This window comes from Ambystoma mexicanum, chromosome 2p (assembly GCF_040938575.1).
Source record: "Ambystoma mexicanum isolate Mex_15411 chromosome 2p, UKY_AmexF1_1, whole genome shotgun sequence".
Lineage (NCBI taxonomy): Eukaryota > Metazoa > Chordata > Amphibia > Caudata > Ambystomatidae > Ambystoma > Ambystoma mexicanum.
In genome coordinates, this window is record NC_090923.1 from 277,697,845 (window position 1) to 277,716,150 (window position 18,306).

At 46.7% G+C, this 18,306-nt stretch overlaps 1 protein-coding gene across 3 annotated transcripts in view; it reads right to left on the minus strand.

The window, feature by feature from the left end:
- SFMBT1 (Scm like with four mbt domains 1) overlaps positions 1–18,306 on the minus strand; it is a 1,637,826-nt gene that overhangs the window by 646,919 nt on the left and 972,601 nt on the right. For all 3 annotated transcript variants that reach the window (XM_069643544.1, XM_069643545.1, XM_069643546.1), the window contains exon 12: positions 1,868–1,981. In XM_069643544.1, coding sequence (XP_069499645.1) covers positions 1,868–1,981 — 114 coding nt within the window. The remainder of the gene's footprint in view (positions 1–1,867; positions 1,982–18,306) is intronic.

The window sequence follows — 18,306 nt, forward strand, 5'->3', positions numbered from 1 at the left end:
TTGGCCTTCTCACAGGGCAAGTCTCTGTCTTCTCCAAGAGCTTGCCCGGATGGTCTGACTTCCTCTTTTTCGAAGATCCTGAGCGTTGGCTCGTGGTGGAAGGCGCTGGGGAAGCTGTACTTACCCTGGCCGCTGAGGAGTCTGTCGCAACGGCGCTCCCGGAGGCAGTGGACTTGCAGAGCTTAGCCTTATATTGGGCCGCCGCGGGAGAGGCGCCATCAAAGGTCTTAGAAGACTGCTCACCTTTCTTCTTCGGCGCAGGGAAGGCATGCTGCCGGCACTCACCCGGAGCAGGGGTCTTGGGCTGCAGCCACTCGTGGAGGCGCTTGTGCCGAAAAGCCCGCATGAGAGCTTTTCCTGTCATAGCCTGACAAGACACGCATTTAATGTTCACCCAGGCACCACAGGCAAACCCGGTGGAGATCGGTAATAGACATCAATGCCCTGCAGTCATGGCATTTTATTTTTAAACCAGACCTTGGGGTCGAAGGGTTAGAAGATAAAGACATTTCTTGACAAAATTGAAGCATGCCGTTCAACACTCGAACTAAAGTTTTTGGAAAAATTGAACCTAAGCCAACGGGCGTGGCTCAAGCTATTTGTACTACTGATTATGTCGACACCCGATGGCAACCCTAGAGGGACATCGAGCACAGCGCCCACTCGTGTGAATAAAAATATATATTTCTTTTCCGAAGCACAATCAATTTGAAAATTAGAATTCTCCCTAACAGTCACTTCTCAGTTGGATACCTTACAGAGACCTTCGATTGAGCACCCACGCAGTGGCAGACCACTCTGTCAAAAGTATTGTATCTTACTTTAAAGTTCAATCACCGGCTGTGTTGATTTCACTGAAGTGACTTTGTTCTTGGAGCTAAGGATGCTACCACCGATTATTTATGCGTGAGGGCCCCGGGTACCTCTGAGAGACAATGCAGGATTTTTCAGCCTTGTTTCCTGGTCTTATGCTTTCTATTCTTGAGGTTTCTGGAAAGTAACAGTTCCTTGTTGAAAAGGTCAAGGGAATTTCCATCCTTTGCGATCCCCTTCGGTTTTGCAGTCTCTCCTCTCTTGCTCAGCTGCCATCTCGAAACTGCCTCGCTCAGAGTGTGGTCTCGTGCTCTGCCTTTTATCCGTGTGGGGAAGTGTAATAAAGCCAGGTGTGTGCGATGGCCAGTAATTGCCTGACCTCGCATGACCATTGTATTGGGACACGTCAGGTATATGGCTCGGGTGTTAGTCTGTTTTCTCTCATAGCGGGCTGTCCGTGAGAAAGGGTGAGAGGGTGGAGTGTCTAAATATCCTAGCTGGTAGGATGGGTTAAAGGTGTTACAAGGAAGGGGAAACCGCGTCTCACCCTCTGGTGTCCCACGCCCTGAAGACCCCTCACCCAGGTGATCCACCTGCACTGGTCCACGGCCAGGAACTGGATCCAAAAGCGATGGCCGTGTCCTGGCCACCTGGATGACAGATCCCCGGGGACTAGTGGGTGAGACATCTTCTGGTTTCTCACAGTCCACATAGGCATACACAAACGGACAACTAAACACAAGCTTTGAAAAACTTCACTTGTTTATAAGCGCTTTACAAATAAACAATTACAAGCAACCGGTACAAACCCACTGCTGATGAATTAAGTTACTTATTAAACAGTTTGGCAGCACCAAAATGAGGTAACTACGACATTAGATTAGAACATAGTTTAGTGCACAATAGATGCTGTAAATGGCTAAATTGTAGAGGGTAGGTTAAAAACAGTTTCACAATACTTAGGTAGGCTAGAAATACTTTAGCAAGACCTGGTGCTCGGAACTCAAAAATATCAGACCATTTTGCAAAACATACAAATGTGTTTAACTCTTACCAACTGCTTTTCGTGGTGTTTGAAGGGGATGTCCATTGGTCTCGCACCAACCAATTGGAAAGATATCCACTGAGTCAACATGTACAATAAATTCTGGCACTGGTTTTTTTGATCCTGTCGAGTACAAATATTTAAAATGCTATTAACATCTTGCATTTAAATAGCTATACTCATTGAATATATACTGTGAGTTTATGCAATATGCACTATTGTCTGAACAGAAAAGAGCAACAACATACTTCCTGGATTACCTTTTTGAAGGCATAAATTAGTGTTTAAAAACTGATTAGCAGACTTTGCTAATATAAGTTTTCTAGATTAGCAAACAAACCTGTTTGATTAGCAAGGTAGTACTATTAATATCACCTGAAGCAATGTGTACCCAAGACCTAAAATGAACAATAATACAGGATTTTTGTGCATCGTTGAAGTACATTAATGAGATGAGGGTCTTTAAAATGTAAAGGTTAGCTGCATAAATGGACAAATAAATAATGTGATAAAAACTCTCAGGAAACATTTTTCAGTGCAAAGTTCTGTGCAGATGTGTGCTGTCCGTGTTGCACAGGGCGGTGTCCAGTACATTGTATGCTTCACCCAACATTTGCTGTGTAAATCAAAAACAAAAATGTCAAATAAAAGTCATAGGGCCCCATCAAAAGTTGGGCGGTATCTTGGCCTTTTTAAGGTTGAACATTATTGGCACCACACACCGTGGGTAATAATAAGCAGCGCTTAGTTACCTGAGGGTTCGTAGCGCTATATAAATGCTCAAATAAAATTAAAGTCAGGATTAGTCACGCAGAAACCGCCATATCACGAGTCGGTGGACATGCGCACACATCCCTGACATTAATGCTAATACTGCTCTACGCAAATAACTTTAACGCCAGAAATCCAATAGCATTAGTGCTGCCGGCATTGCACGTTAACACTGTGCATTAATAGCGCACATGTACCGGCGGAACAGTAAACACTGCAGTGCCCATTTAGGAAATCACTATCCATCAAAAATCAGAGCCCATGGTAGCCTTTCAGAGCAACTGAAACAACAATAAGTCACAGGAGCACACAACTGGCAAGTCAGGCCAGGATCGGATACGTGAAATAAAATTTTGCGAGTCTGAGCTCAATGTCCTTGTGGAGGAGGTAATAGCCCATTATGAGGAGCTGTATGGGGGCCCAACAAAAGAAAACAAGCTCAAAGCGCTGCAACATCATCAGGGCCGACACCAGCAAGAAGGGGTCTGCAGTAGGCTGTCCCCCGAGGGATGGGGAAGACTGAAGAAAGCACTACAACGACCTGCATGTTTGGGTCAGGGGCATCCGAGCCCAGCACCGGACTGACAGCATGGCAACCACAGGATCGCCACCGCCACCACCACCACCACCACTAGAGCTCATGCCATGGGAGGAGCTGTGCAGCAGCATCATCGACATAGCAGGGATAGAGAGAGAAGGAGGTGCGAAAGGCACGCGCTGCACCCAGGAGGCCGAAGGTGAGTGAAGCTCCCCCCTACTAACAAATGTAATGTGAACAGTCCACCAGACCATCCCCCACCATCCTATCCATGAGCCATGCATTGCGACTGGGTGCAGTATGTGGGAGCCACCACAGGCACCCACAGCAGCACCCATGTGCCAGTGCATCTAGGCCACCCTTGTGAGCCAGAGCTGTGGGCAGGGCAGCCAAGGGACACATCCAAGTGTCATGCATCACACAGCCATGCAGTAGTATTGCCAGCTGGCCGTGCAAACCAGATGCTTACCAGATCAAATGCCCATGCCAACAATCAACCCCTGCCATGCCACCACCGGGAAGCCACATTCTCAAGTGAGTCCCCCCCCCTCCCGCACCATGCCACATGTATACCAACCAACTGCAAATTGCATGCAGGCCAGGCCTGCGCATGAATCCAACTCTCCCCACCCCCCCCCCGTGAGTACTGCTATGCATGCCAAAACATGTAAGCGAATGTGACTTGATGACATCCCCTCTGTGCCCTACAGGCATGCAGGCATCACCCGAGGCGTCCAAGGAGGATGAGGTAGCGGGGCCATCCCATCGAGCGCCTACCCACTCCTCCAACAGCACCCCACAAAGGGGCTGACAGGGAAAACCAAGGAAGAAGACCCACCCCACCACTCCACACTGCAGCAGTGCCACGCCATCAAGGGCCAAACACTCCAGGGCCATGCCAACAGAAAGGCCCAAGCCTCTAGGTCCACACCAACACAGTACACAACCCACCAGGCCCGACCAAAAGGAGGCTGTTGAAGTGGCCCCAATATCAACAGAGGAGGGAAGGTCAAGCAGCGACGACCAGAAGGAAGCTGTGGCCCCCACACCTGAACACATGCAAGTGCCGGAAATCAGCACACCACCAGAGAGCCTTGACCATGTGGAGGTGCACATCCCAAGACCACAGTGCCAGGTACGCCATGGTTGCGCCTACACCCCCGGTGGCTGACGAGGATACACTCATATGCCTCCGAGGATACACTCATATGCCTCATCATCAGGCAGCCCCACCAGGCTCTACAGCCACCCCTTCCTACAAAGGACAGCCCCACCAGGCATTACAGCCCCACTTCAACAAACCCCTACGGGTCCTGTGGCTGCTGTGAAGGCGCTACTTAACGTCATAGAGGCACGTCAGCTGAGGATTGAGGGCCTTGTCAGAGGACACAATCGGCACGTGAATGCCATCAGCCATGCCATAAGATGTGCTACAAAGACCATGGCCAGGGACAATGCCCGCATGAGGATGGTGGTGGAGGCATGTACAGCATCCCTCACAGGGTTCGGGCAGAGGGTAAGGGAGCTATGCAAGAGGCACTCTGTATTTGCAGAAAAATTTCCCATCAACCTCCACAACCCCCACCGAGGAGTCCCAACAGGGAAGCCCCACGACGGAGGTCACCCACAGGCTGCTACAGCGCTCTCCAGAATCCGGTGCACATGGGAAGCGGGCAAATACACAGTGATTGGACCGTGCACTGTCGGCCTGAGGGGCCATCACGTGGACACATGTTTGGGTGGGGGCAGGGGTGACTGTACAGGAAGTTTGTGGTAGGGGAGGAAAGACTGTGCAGGTGAGTTAGTGGTGGGAGAGGGGGGACTGTGGGCAGGGGAGTTGGTGGTGGGGGACTGTGGGCAGGGGAGTTGGAGTTGGTGGTGAGGGGAGCATGTGCAGGGGAGTTAGTGATGTTGAGATGGGTTTAGTTTCACATACATTAAAGCCCGTTGAAAACTAACAAAATGCAAGGACAATCATGATTGTGCATTAGTGTTCTTTATTCAAAATGTGCAGGTTGTTTTTATGTGTCCAGTCACTGTGCTAAAACTAATTGTCAATCAGTGCCTGTCTGGCAAGCCTCCCCTCCCTCAACCCATCCCTGTGTGCATCAGGCCTGGTTCCGGGCACATGGTCCTCATCAACATCAGCCCCTGGGGTTGCCTGTCTGCATCAGGGGGTAGGGGCACATTTCGCCAGAGGCAGATGTTGTGCAGCACTCTACTTGCCAAGAGGATTTTGCCTACTTTGTCCGGGGCATATATGAGGGTCCCTGCAGTGCAATCCAGGCACCTGAATCGTGCCTTCAAAAAGTCCAAAAGCACATTCAATGCAGATGCATGTCCGGCTGTGGGCACGATTGTATGCGTGGTCAGGTGGTATTCTATGGTCACACACAGGGGTCATCAGTGAGCTGCAGGTATCCTGAGACATCTGCATGAGATGGGATGACATCAGGCATTTGTACCATGCGTGGGTCTGCAGATTCAGAACATTCAGCCATAACGCAACATGGCCATTCCTGTGAGCAGCAGGGCCATGCAATATGTGATGGGTGTCCGTCCTTCCGATTTCATGCCAAGCATTATTTGTCCTGTACATGTACCCTGTGTTGTTGAGGTGGCTATCCTGTGGCAGCTGACAGTTGACTGCACATGGGATGGCTGCTGTGGCACAGGTGTCCACAGCACTACAGGTAAGGGGGTGCATGAGCCACTTGTACTCATGAATAGGTATAAACTCACAGTTAGAACCTATAACAGGGTGTAGGAATATTCCCTTCCATTATCGTGCAAGGGGCACTGGGAGCAGTGTGGCCCGGGTTCCACCTGCACCACTCCCTGGATACGGTAGATCCAGTGGTGCATGCAATCCCACAGGATGGTGCTACTGTTATAACTGCCTGATCAGGGGAAATGGGCATTTGTTTTTTGATGTGCCTGTATCCTGGTAAATGTTAATTGCACCAACAATTTCGTTTACCAATTGATGCATGTTATAATGCACTAATAGGATACTCTGATGTTCAAGTTTACTCCTCAGTATTAATTTAACGCAATACTTTAGGTAATAAAGAGTGGCATCACCTCACTTCGGATTTAAATCTGGGGCCCTGGGTCGACAAGCTGTTGGGTAATGGGGTGTGGATCTGCACTGCAGCACAACCCAGCTGCATTGTGGTTTAATGTGTAATTGTGTTTGCAGCGATCTGTTCCCATCACCATTTGTGGGTCCAGGTGTGGTGGCCGTGGGTATGCAACCTTGGATGCTCCCCGTTAATGGTGCAGATACTGCAGAGGTACAAACGGTGCCGCCTCTTGCCATGCAATGCTTCTTGTGGCGATACCCCAACCACCCTTTTTTGCTTCAGCTTAAACATGCATTTTTATCAGGGTTTGTACTCACCCACTATCCAGGTCCATTGTCCCCTGTGCCGCTCCATGTAGGCCGTCAGTGTGCTGTTGCGTAGCACCATGGTGTCGTGGGTGGTTCCAGGGTAGCGGGCACTAACGTGGCTGATATTTAGGGCCTGGGGCACAAAAATGCAACATGGGTACAGTCGATGGCTGCAATGACTTTGGGCACTTGTGCGATGGCATAGAACAGTGCCTTGAGGGCATTCACCTGTGACTGGGTGGTTGGCAGTGCCATGTGCAGGTTCACATGGAGCAGCAGGGCATCCAGCACCTGGACCAGGACTGCACTGAATGTCGACTGGGATATGCCATGCATCATGGCCACAGAGTGCTGGAAGGTGCCCGTCCCCAGGAACTGCAGTGCTGCCACCAGCTTGAAAAGTGGGGGCACCGCTGTGCGGATGGCAATCTTGCTCCCAATGTCATTTTGTATTGTGTAGGGGCCAGCAACTCAGTGATGGGTCGCCCGATCCAACCGGTACTTGCTTACTATCTGGATGTCACTGAGGGCCTAGGGTGATAGCTTGACCCTGGGTATGGGTGCACACCTTGCTGGGGCTGGTATCCGTATCATCCTACCCCCCCCCCACCCAAACCCCCACTGAGCTCCCTGTGCCCTGCCCTGGTTGTCCAGCATCTGTAGCTCCAGGTGCAGCATGTGCAACTGCATGTCAAAGCTCCCAGCAGAGAATGGCAGCATGGTGTTGAAGTGTACTCAGGGCCTGGGTGTGTCTTTTGTAGCCATCTGGGGTGCATAGTATGCACCTGCAACTTTATTACTGGCACCTGGGTTCATTTACCTCCAGCTGGAGGCTGGGAGTAATTCCAGCTGTATTATCTCTGGTTTTCGGGCAGTAATACTACTGCAAATGGGGTTTGTAATAGGTCTGTGATAACGCCCTGTATTGTCGGCGGTGTTACCGCCGGCTGTAATGGCGTTGGCTGTGCTACAGCCGACTGTATTAACGCTGGTCCCTTTTGGGTCCAGCGCTAATTTTGCAGGGTCGTGATCGGGCGAAGCAGTATTCCAGGCGGTAAAACTGTTACTGCTGTATTTAAGGGGTCCCGCTAAAATCATGAGGCAGCACATAGCCTGAGGCTAAGTACATAGTATCGTGTTGCAGCAGGTTTTGCCCGTCATTGGTATCAACTATTTTCATTATAGAATTAAATACCACTTTGGGTGGACGGCTGTGCCACTAACGGCACCAAGCCAGGTAGGCCCAAGCACAGCGATCGAGCCCTGCGTGTCCATTAAAGCACTCCGAGCCACCATCGGTGGTGCTGATACATTGTTATTAAGGGAACTAGGCTTTGTGCGATTCATGCTTCCCTTAACCCCTTAAGTGCCAAGGGCAAGGTATCTCGGCCTTTGGATTACCTCCCTGTTGCCAAGGACAAGATACCTCTCAAGTGTTAGGTGTTTGGTGGCTGGGGAAAGGGCCAAAGGCCACTATCCATCTGGAAGAAACGCTGCGGTACATTGAGACCCCAGAAAAAAGCAAGTACATTGGGGGGAAAAAAAGTGATTGTACATTTCAAGCAGAAAGTACTGTTTTGTTCCCGCCATTTATTCCTTGCTTTGATTGTGCCTGGAGTTTTAACGAGTTTACTGGGCTGCTTAGGAAATATAACCACTCCAGTTATCCCTGCATGGCGATATACGGAGAGTGAACCCACCATATCTGACATTTGAATGCCCCCATCGCGGGCAAAAGTTCTACACACTTAACTAGGGACTGCATGCAAATTGCTTTTGACCACAAACCAGTGGAGCATTAATTTCATATACTTTGAAATTGGCAAGTGACACAGAAGAACTCTGTAGTGAATCTGCTATATTTGACACCGGAATGCTTTGACTGTGTGTAAACGTGGCATATACTTATCGAGGGACTGCAGGCAAATTGCCTTTGACCTTGAACAAGTGAAGCATTAACTTTACATTCTTAGAAGTTGAACTCTGATTTAGCGCGGCGAGCCATTGATCTTGCATTGGTGGAGAGAGGCTTAAACCTGTGACCGGGGAAAACACTTGTGCTGCATTGGAATACAAATATACTTATTAAGATTGGAACGTAAGTGTGGACAAACAGGCAAGTGACTGCAGGCTGGGAGCCTTTGAACTTGCACTGGGGGACTGTTTGTCCACGGACCCGACAAACATTGAGCAAATAAATAAATAAACCGGCCCGTGGCAGAGCACTGTTACTGCCTCTGGTGCCCCCTGGGAGGGGGCACCAGGGGCAGAAACAGGCCATGGCCTGGTTTATTTATTTATTTTTTCAATGTTGTGTCGGGTCTATGGACCCGAATTCTGGCCCGTGGCGGAGCACTGTTACTGCCTCTGGTGCCCCCTGAGAGGGGGCACTAGAGGTAGTAACAGGCCATGGCCTGGTTTATTTATTTATTTTTTCAATGTTGTCGGGTCCATGGACCCGAATTCTGGGCCGTGGCGGAGGACTGTTACTGCCTCTGGTGCCCCGGGGGCAACAGAGACAGTCACAGGCCATGGCCTGGTTTATTTATTCATTTGTATGGGTGTGGATGTCCTGTGAGCGCGCTGCTTTCCCAATGTTGCTACCTCTGAATCCTGAAAAGTAGATGTATGCATGCTTGACATGCAGCCAACTTTGCACCAGACCTGCAGATGAACTTAACTGGTCTGCTGTTAAATCTCAGTTACCAGTTTAATGGTATCCACTATCAAATAATTGCTCATTTTACTATAGCCAATATGATAGCTCAGTGGGTTGAGCGCTCACTGCTGCTATGTGTGTGCTTTCAGAATTACATTTAACTTCTCTATGCTGTGGAATGCTTTGTGCTCCTTCAGGATAATTGGCACACGCCGATGCCTGTTCAGGCATAGTATGTGGAAAGGTGCTTTCTCTGAAATCATCCTGAGATATACAGGGTGTATTGTTCAAAACAATATTCTTTTCAGCTGAAAAGATGGATTTTGATTCTCCTCTTCTGACCCTGTTCTGCTATTCCTTCCTCTTCTTGTCGCACATCCTACGAGAATAAGGGCCAGCATTCATCTCTTGCTATCTGAATTGGTTCTGTTTGCTTGAAATGTTTTCCATTAATTTAGTTTGGTGTTTGATGGAAAATTGAAATCTTGCATTGCTAGGCACATTTTTCCCATCGATGCGTCTTTCTACCTAATTTATATGACAAAATCATTGCTAACAAAGTGGCGTGGCGTGTTGTGTAGGGGAGGCATGGTATCACAAGTATAACACGTACACAATAGGTACAATATGAAAAACCTTTATTGAAGTTTTCTGGGATTGGACAAACTCCTACTTTGCCCTATGACTAAGATGGGAGTAGTCTTCAATTGGGTTCACCTTTGGGTGATCAATTTTCCACATTTTATCTTTTGAATGGGATTATGCTTCTTTCATTACCACAGAAGTAATGAATGTGTATTACAGAGATAAGTTGGCATATGTATTGGGCACACTGCACATGCTCATGCAGCATCAATCATGCTTTGTACAGGACAATGCTGGCCTAAGTTGGGAACAACCAGCATAGACATGTTGCTACAGAGGCATATTTTGGGCACAACCAGCATGCCAATGTGTTACATCAGTGACAGTCCTGTCTTACACTGTGGACACATTGATCATTAAAATGTGGTGTGCTCTACAATGTTCTTGTCTGCTGTTGGTGACATGGAATGTACATGTTGCCCTTTAGAACGGATTGTAAACTTATGGCTTTTTGGCCACTTTTCCTGCTGTAAAATGCACAATTTCACCCCTATATTTGAAAAATAAATCTTCCCAAACCCTCTCTAGATCGTTATAGCTCCCTCGCCCCCACTATTTCAGAAAAATATCAACACACACACTGGAAGAAATCACAAGAAACTAACCTTTGATCGCTGAGCCTGACGCCAAAAGCTATCTTTGGGACTGCATGGATATCACTGGCCTGTGATGCTATTGTGTCAAAGGTCACACACCATCGATTTTGAATATACTGCTTTTGGTCAAGGCGTTGACTTTTGGCTCGCCGGCCCACCGGGAGACAAAAAGTTAATGCTTCGGCTCCACATTCAAAAAGGTTGGACAAGCCTGTACTAGAGTATGATCCACATATCCCTGAAATCAGGTATGCCTGCGCATAGCCCACTGAAGAGTGAGAAAGCTGGACATGTAGTGAAAACCAGTGTGGCCGCGCATGTAAGCTCCACTCCTAGGTGAGGTGGACTTAAGAATAGACCAGCGGGAAACACGGACATCTGCAAATTTTGCAATGGATCTCTGTCTGCATTTCGTGCTCCATCTGGGAATATTCCCCAAAGTCGAAGCGAGATGGGAGTGATTTGTAATGAAAAGTTGGTGCCTAAAATGAACGATGATGTCGTCCCTGATAATGCAAGAACGTCTGCGCAAGTCATGGGTCTGCCAGTGGTGTGCCCTATGGCGGTGTGCTCGCTATCGTACACTGCCTTATTAGACTCTGTCCCAATTACAGGGCGTACACAGACGGTCTCAGCAGTAGGATGGAATAGATGTAGTGGTAATTGATTTGGATGCAAATGATTCAGTCTTTTCAAACAATTTGTTACCCGAAAATCTGTCAGCTTCACCAGTAATGTTTTCGGAGAGCAGTATAAGTGACTCACTTATATCGAATGATGCCCCCTCACCGATAAAATCAATAACTAATAACCACAGTACGAACACTGCTGTGATTATTCACCAGCCCGACAATTTGTTGGGAATTACTTTACAGTCAATGAATCTCGCGTTTTCTTTGTCTAGATCACTGACTGTCAACAGAAACTACTTGTCCACGGCAAATGCTTGGAAAAAAGTATGGCGTGGCAAGTGAGGAACGCCCACCAAACTGTTAAAGTAATTGACAAAAGAGAGTCAACAGGCGAGTTGATCTTGGTGGCATCTCAAACTGAAAGTAATGTAAATAACATTAAAGCTCTTAAAAATGTTCCTCATGTTAACAGAAATATCCATGTGGTTAAGTCGGCAGTTCCATGCATTGATGAAATTATTTATGAGAATGTAACGGGAGGGCAGGGACAGGCGGGTTCTGTAAAAAATGGATCTAAAACACTGCTCACTGGGGCAGAGCAATGTAAATTAGTGAACACCAAAAAGGCGCCAACGGCCTCTCCCCTTGTCATTCAAGTTAACAAAAAAAGGCAATATTGGTGAGAATCAACAAATACCAAAAAATACGGGGAAATCCTCAGTAAAACAGTTCTTTAAGGCCATTTCAGTTCCAAAACGTAACACTATAATAGCATCACAGGCTATTATGCACAAATGTCAGCAATTTGCCCATGAGAGAAGAAATTATTCCTTTAATTTTGTTCCAGCTCATGCAATGGAGTATCCTCCATTAGATGATCTAATGGCGGTGTTATCAAAAAAAAAAATATCGAGGCTGGCAAAATAATAAATATAGAGGCAACTCAAAGTATGGAGGTTTCTTCTGAGCCAAATTACGATCCACGAGTAAAAGATTTGGTTCTGGCTGCACAGAAGTTTGAAATTTGAAAAGCTGTCGATACATATATGGCGGGAGTGAGTCCAGCTTTATTAATTCCCCTACCGCAAGAGAGTCTAATTGAAGGTGTAAATGGCCAACAAATGCCTGTCATTGGAATGCAGGTGGAGATCCCTGTGGTGGCTGTGGGAGTGGGAAGTAATATCCCCGATAAAATAGACCCAAGACGGGAAGGAAGTGGTTATGGAGCCCAAGACGAATCTTGTGCCGTCACAGCCTTTGGGTTTTGGTGTCTCTCCCCCCCCCTCAAATTCAAGACTATTTGATGCAAAAAGCAAATATCAGAGATCTGTCACAGATGTCTGGCACTATTATGTCCTTAATTGAGAGTGCACTGAATAAGATGCAAGGACATAATCAACAAAGAGCATTACCAGCCCTGTCTGACACCACCCTACATGGTGGGGTTAGATCCCGTAAGCCCACATCTAGGAGCCCCCCCGCAGTGTATTCACTTGTCTTGGCTTGTAGGAGATCGCCATGCACACAATATGACCTAAATAGACGGGCAGTGATGGCTATTTTCTCTGATATCCCACAATTAGAGGATTATTGTGTCCTGCGATATGGCACTAGTCGAATTCTCTGTGAAGGGCCAGTTAAACTCTGTAAAACTTTGGTTTAAATCTCGAGTAGTGCAAAATGTAATCTGGCAGGCCAAAGAAGATCTATATAGTCTGGGATTTGTCTTGTCAGCAGAGCCAAGCCTTAATGTATTGCCTATCACATCACGCCATCTATTGAGTATTCAGAAGGGTCGTCTGGGGGAAAGTAAGAGATTTGAAATCACATCCCACTATGACTTCAGGGATGCTTTCCCTGGCTCGCAGAAGTAATGTGAGGTGGGGGAGGGGGTGAATCAGATATCCCTGGTAAGCTGGAACACTAGGGGATTTAGTCACCTCATAAACAATGATCACAGTGAATTGAGTAAATGTGATATGGTACTCCTTCAGGAGACGTGGCTTACCACGGTCCCTATTTGGGACAATAATGAACTCCACTTAAATCCTGCAATTAAACCTGTGACTGGCCGTCCAATTTCAGGGATTGTAACCGATAAACACCCCCCTCCCCCCGGCTCCGACATGGCAAAAGAGCGAAAGTAAATCAACTGTAGATTACATATATGTGAATGAGGTTCTGTGGCCTGCAATGACACATTTTTGTGTGTCCAAATCTGATTCTAGCAACCATGATATTCTTATGGCAAAATGGGTTGCGGGGCCCGTTCTGGGAAGATCCGACCAAGTGCCCATGAAAGGATTGTGTGTAGTGATCCCCGGAGGGAACAGACTATGATAGTCGGAGAAAGAAGTAACTAAACTTGAGCGACTGTTGAGATTAGGTCTGCCGGACTACTGCATACTTGCTGGGAACGTGAGCAATGTTCAATCTGACCTATTCCATGTGTTTCAGCAACAAAATCGCAAAATAAATCAAACACAACATCTTCATTCTTATGATAAGGTGGCTAAAGAAAGGAATGTGCGGTTCCGCGCTGACCTGAGATTTGTGCAAAAAGAACCTGTGCATCTGAGAAAATACTTAACCACTAGGCTAAGAACCTCTCATAGAAATTGGACTAGAGGTCATCGTGCTGCACTGTATCAAGAAGATGGAGCCAACACGTTAAAAATCCTGCTGGTAAAAATATTGCGAAAATGTGGTCTGCAATAAATTACTCTGTTGTGGCTCCACAGGTTGCTTTGCAGGAGAGTGCAGTTCAAATGCATGTATGGGTAGCTCACTATACTCAACTATATGCCCTAGTTAAGTCCAGGGAGATACTTGAGCAAGTAATACCTCTGTTGGCTTTTCATCTGTAATTTTTTTATTTTAGATCTCGGTCATTAATTTATGAACTGCAATGGTGACGCCCCGAGGATAGGAGATCAGAATATCCCATCTGTTATATGCGGATGACCTTGTTTTACTATCACAAACACTGCAAGGTCTTCAGCGTATGTTGTTACGGTTGGGCGATTACATCCATGCAAATAACCTTGTGATTAACATCACAAAATCCCAAATAATAAGCTGTAGCGCCAGTTTAGGGCCTATGAGACGCCTCCCGTCTCTTCCATGGATGCTTCAAGATACCAAATTAGTAAGTGTGACCCAATATAAATATCTGGGGGTTGCTATTAACGATAGACAGATTAGGTGCGAGGAGGCGGCATCTGCCCGGAACAAACTTCAGCATTTAATCTCACAGTCACAAATCTTAATTAACAAATTTGGAACATTTTCTTTGAAGCACGTTGTATCTTTTTACAAAATGAAGGTGTTGCCGATTATTCTATATGGTGTGGAGGGAAGGCTGCTGGAGAAAACACAGTTTTGGGAGGCACTGGAATCAATATATTGGAAGCAGATTCTAGCCCTCCCAAATAGTGTTCCGATTGCGGTAATGCGCTATGAACTTGGTTTGTTATCCCTCCACTCCCAGGCCCTGTGGAGACAGTGTGCTTTTTTACGTAAATGTCCATTGGGAGTAAAGAGCGGAAGTATCCTAGAGGTAATTGGTTATAACCTGTTAAAATCTGCAAATGTATCCCCCAAGACATGGTGGAAGGATTTGATGGATAACTTGGTCGAGGCAGATGTGACACTCGAATTGTTAATATCGAACCCTGCTCAAGCGAAAGTGAAAACCTTCCAAGCAGATTGGGCTAGGAATATAACTAGGTGTACCCAATATAAAGACTTTCATATCAGGTTTTTTGGAATGAAGCATTATGGAATCATGGCCCCTTACTTAGTGAAATGTCCGTCACCTAAGGTCCGTGCAGATTATTTAAGGTTTAGACTCAACCTACGGAGCACCTGTGAGGTTCTTTGTAGGCGGAAACTGTTGCCAACTGAACAAAATTATTGTAGATACTGTTTATCACTGCAACAAAGTGAAACGCTACAACATTTGTTGGTAGAATGCAGTGCTTTAAAGGGAGTATGTGCAAGATGCTTTGATAATGTGTTTGCAATCCACACTGAGATGGCAAGTGATCAAATATGGCAAATGCGGTTTTCAAATCCAAGGGTGAGGGTACAGATAGCGACAGTCCAATTTTTACAAATGATATTACCACGAGTGAAGGAAACACAAAAAGGCATTGGGAGCAGTAACTAATAGTAGAGATTAGTGTTGTATGTACTGATGTATACGTTTAATCACTATGGAGTCACCGGCTCTTGTGTGCTTTTTGGTTTTATTTATGCTTTTAGGCCTTTATGTGTTTATGGTATGCTAGTTCATTTAAGTATTGTTTAGTATTGGTCCAGTTTTAGATAGTTAAATTGATTTGATCTCTACATTATTATTATTATTATTATTATTAGTGTATTTTCTTGTTTTGTCTTTTCTTTTTATGTAAAATATGGATGTTGGATTGTTTTATGTTGTATGAAATATTTGAAAAGTTGCGTCGCAACTAAAAAAAAAAAAGTAGACAGATGTTTTCAGGTACTCTATGTGCAGGGTTCGACATACCTGCTTTAGGATGGCTGACCAAGTTAGTACCCCGATCTGTGATCTCTTTGGGTATCCTCACTCAAGCAATAAAAGGCATGAGGGCATCACATACTTGTTGCATCGTGATGCTCCGTAGAGGAAACGCTTCCGGGTACGTGGTGGCGTAGTCCACAATAACCAACAAATATTTATGGCCTCTACTGGTGGGGTAGAGAGGCACCACAATCTCCATCCCTAGCCGCTGAAATGGTTCCAGAATTAGATTGATTGTCTGCATCGGAGCTTTTGGGATGTTGGCTCTGTTTTTTTCTCTGACATTCATCACACTGTTGTCAGGATCGGTGTGTCTGTAAACGCCTGTCCAAAAGAAAAAAGCCAGGATTTTCTGGAGCCTTTTCTTCTCGGTCCCCATAGGGCCCTCCCAACTTGAACTGGGCCACCTCGGGCACCGTGAGCGAAATTTGACAGGCACCAGTAGCTGTTTGAGGGGCTCTTCTCCGGGTTGAGGAACCACTCGTTAATACCGTGCTTTTTCTTGGGTAAAGTGGGGCCCTTGGCCTTTTCTATCCTCCTGGGTAGCCACCTGGGCATTACGTAATGTGTTCACAATTTTGGCCCAGAGGGTCAAATCACATTTACAGGATAGTTCCGGGACTTTTTTTGTTATTGTCCCTACGGTTCGGCCATGTGTTTTTAAGCATAAATCGGTAGATCGTAGAAAACTTTCCTATGGACCTTACCCGACTTTTCGTCCATTAACGCACTCGAAATCAGCTGCCATTTTGTGATAATCCTATCATTTCCCCCCATCGACCTGGCTCACCTGCGTTTGCGGCACTAAATCAAATCCCCCGCCCCTGAGCCTGACATCAGCAGACGCGTACCGCCCATTTCCCAACGCCAAAGCACGTTTCGTGTCAACAATCGCTGCGCCTCAGCTAATGAAGTGTCGCCATGGAAATGGCAGGACGCCTCTTTCCTCAATAAGTATAAACACACCGTTTCACAACACACAGCAGCAGATTTTCGATTCCATTCCTCTCTCTATGTTATTTAGAGTATTCTGTGACTCGTTTCTGTGCTCTGGTCAGCTACTTTCGCCGCTTCTAGGCCTTGTGAACACCTGTACCATCTCTGTAAATTATTTTACTTTCTTTACCACACAATGGCTACAATAATGCCGTATATGTACGAGCCCGAGTACACCGAGGAGGAACTACTGGAAAGGCAAGCACGCGAAAACGATGGGGATTCGGACGGCAGTTGGGAGGACCAGTCAAAGGATGAAGAGCATGGACCATGTCGCATGGACGGCGTCTCCACCTGGTGCACGTGCAATCGGTGCGAGCTAATGCCAACTAAGGAGGAGAACTGCTGCTGCCGTGAAAATTCCGGGTGCTTGGCCTACATTTCGGAAGGCGAGCCAAGTCCGCAATGCATCACCGAGCTGCCAGAGTTCAGGGAAGCCTGCCTCTCACGGACCGTGTTGAGGATGATGATGGTGCTTATGCACGAACTTCGCGGCACTGTTCGTCCGCGTAATCCGAGTAACGAGTAAGTATACTCTGGTTGTGATGAAAGTGATGCCACTACTATTTCATGGTCGTCTCCCACATATAAAATTACATCTACATATCATTCGAACGCATGTAAATTGGTTCCCTATTGTGCATTTTCTAGATAGAATTTTTTTCAAAGCAGAATGACATTTTTTACCTGAATCGACATTGATAAGAAAGTTTTGTCATTTTAATACAGTTTGCATCTTTCTTTTTCACAGGTGGTACAGGCTGGTGGCCTATTGTTGCTTCACTTGGTGGCTTCACGGGAGGCTCGGACACCGCGTTCGGAGAGTAATACCTGCCTGTGCGGTACTTGCCCTTAGACAACATTTCCCCAGCGACAGTGGACAATACCGCGGATTTTCCCTGTATGTGCTGCAACCGGAACTTTACAATGTGTAATGTTTATTATTTATGTTCAATTGAAATTAAGATCTAAAATAAAACCCAACATATATTTTAACAATGGTTGTTTAGATTTTTTTAATGAATCTAGTGTGTCTCCATTGAATAGTCTTCCTGTGCCTTGTCTTGTCACACCACATGTCTCCGGCCAGCATCCTCCCTCACGCTGGCCGCCCACCTTCAATCCACATAAGTGTGTCTCCATTCACGAGTCTTCCTGTGTCTTGTCTGCACGACCACCGCCCCAATCCACCCCCCGCCCTATCAAAGGCAGTTCGCACCGGGGTACTTGCGCTGGCAAGTGGAGCTGTCAGGGAGCGATAAAGGCCAAGAGGTGCCAAAAACCATGTACACTTCAAAGTGGTCTATAGAGCATGGGTTGTTGTTCCCATTGTCTACCTCCAGACCCCGTGTCTCCTGCCAAGCATCCCCCCTCACGCTGGACGCCCCCCTGCAAACCGCATAATGCCACGACATATACACGTCATTCATTCACAAACACACCCCTGTTTCGAATTCTTTATAACCCACTTCATATTTCTAATGAGAACTTCTTTGCGCTTTGCTAGTCAACCCGTGAAGGTGCTGGTTATCTGCTCTTCGTCACCGTGAACTTCCGTGACCACTTCGAGCAAACTCCTCAGTTTGCAACCTGTGAACTACTCCCTGTTCTACGACAAGAAACTACTCTGATCCCTGCATCTAACTGTTTGTTCGTCAAGGTAAGGCCATG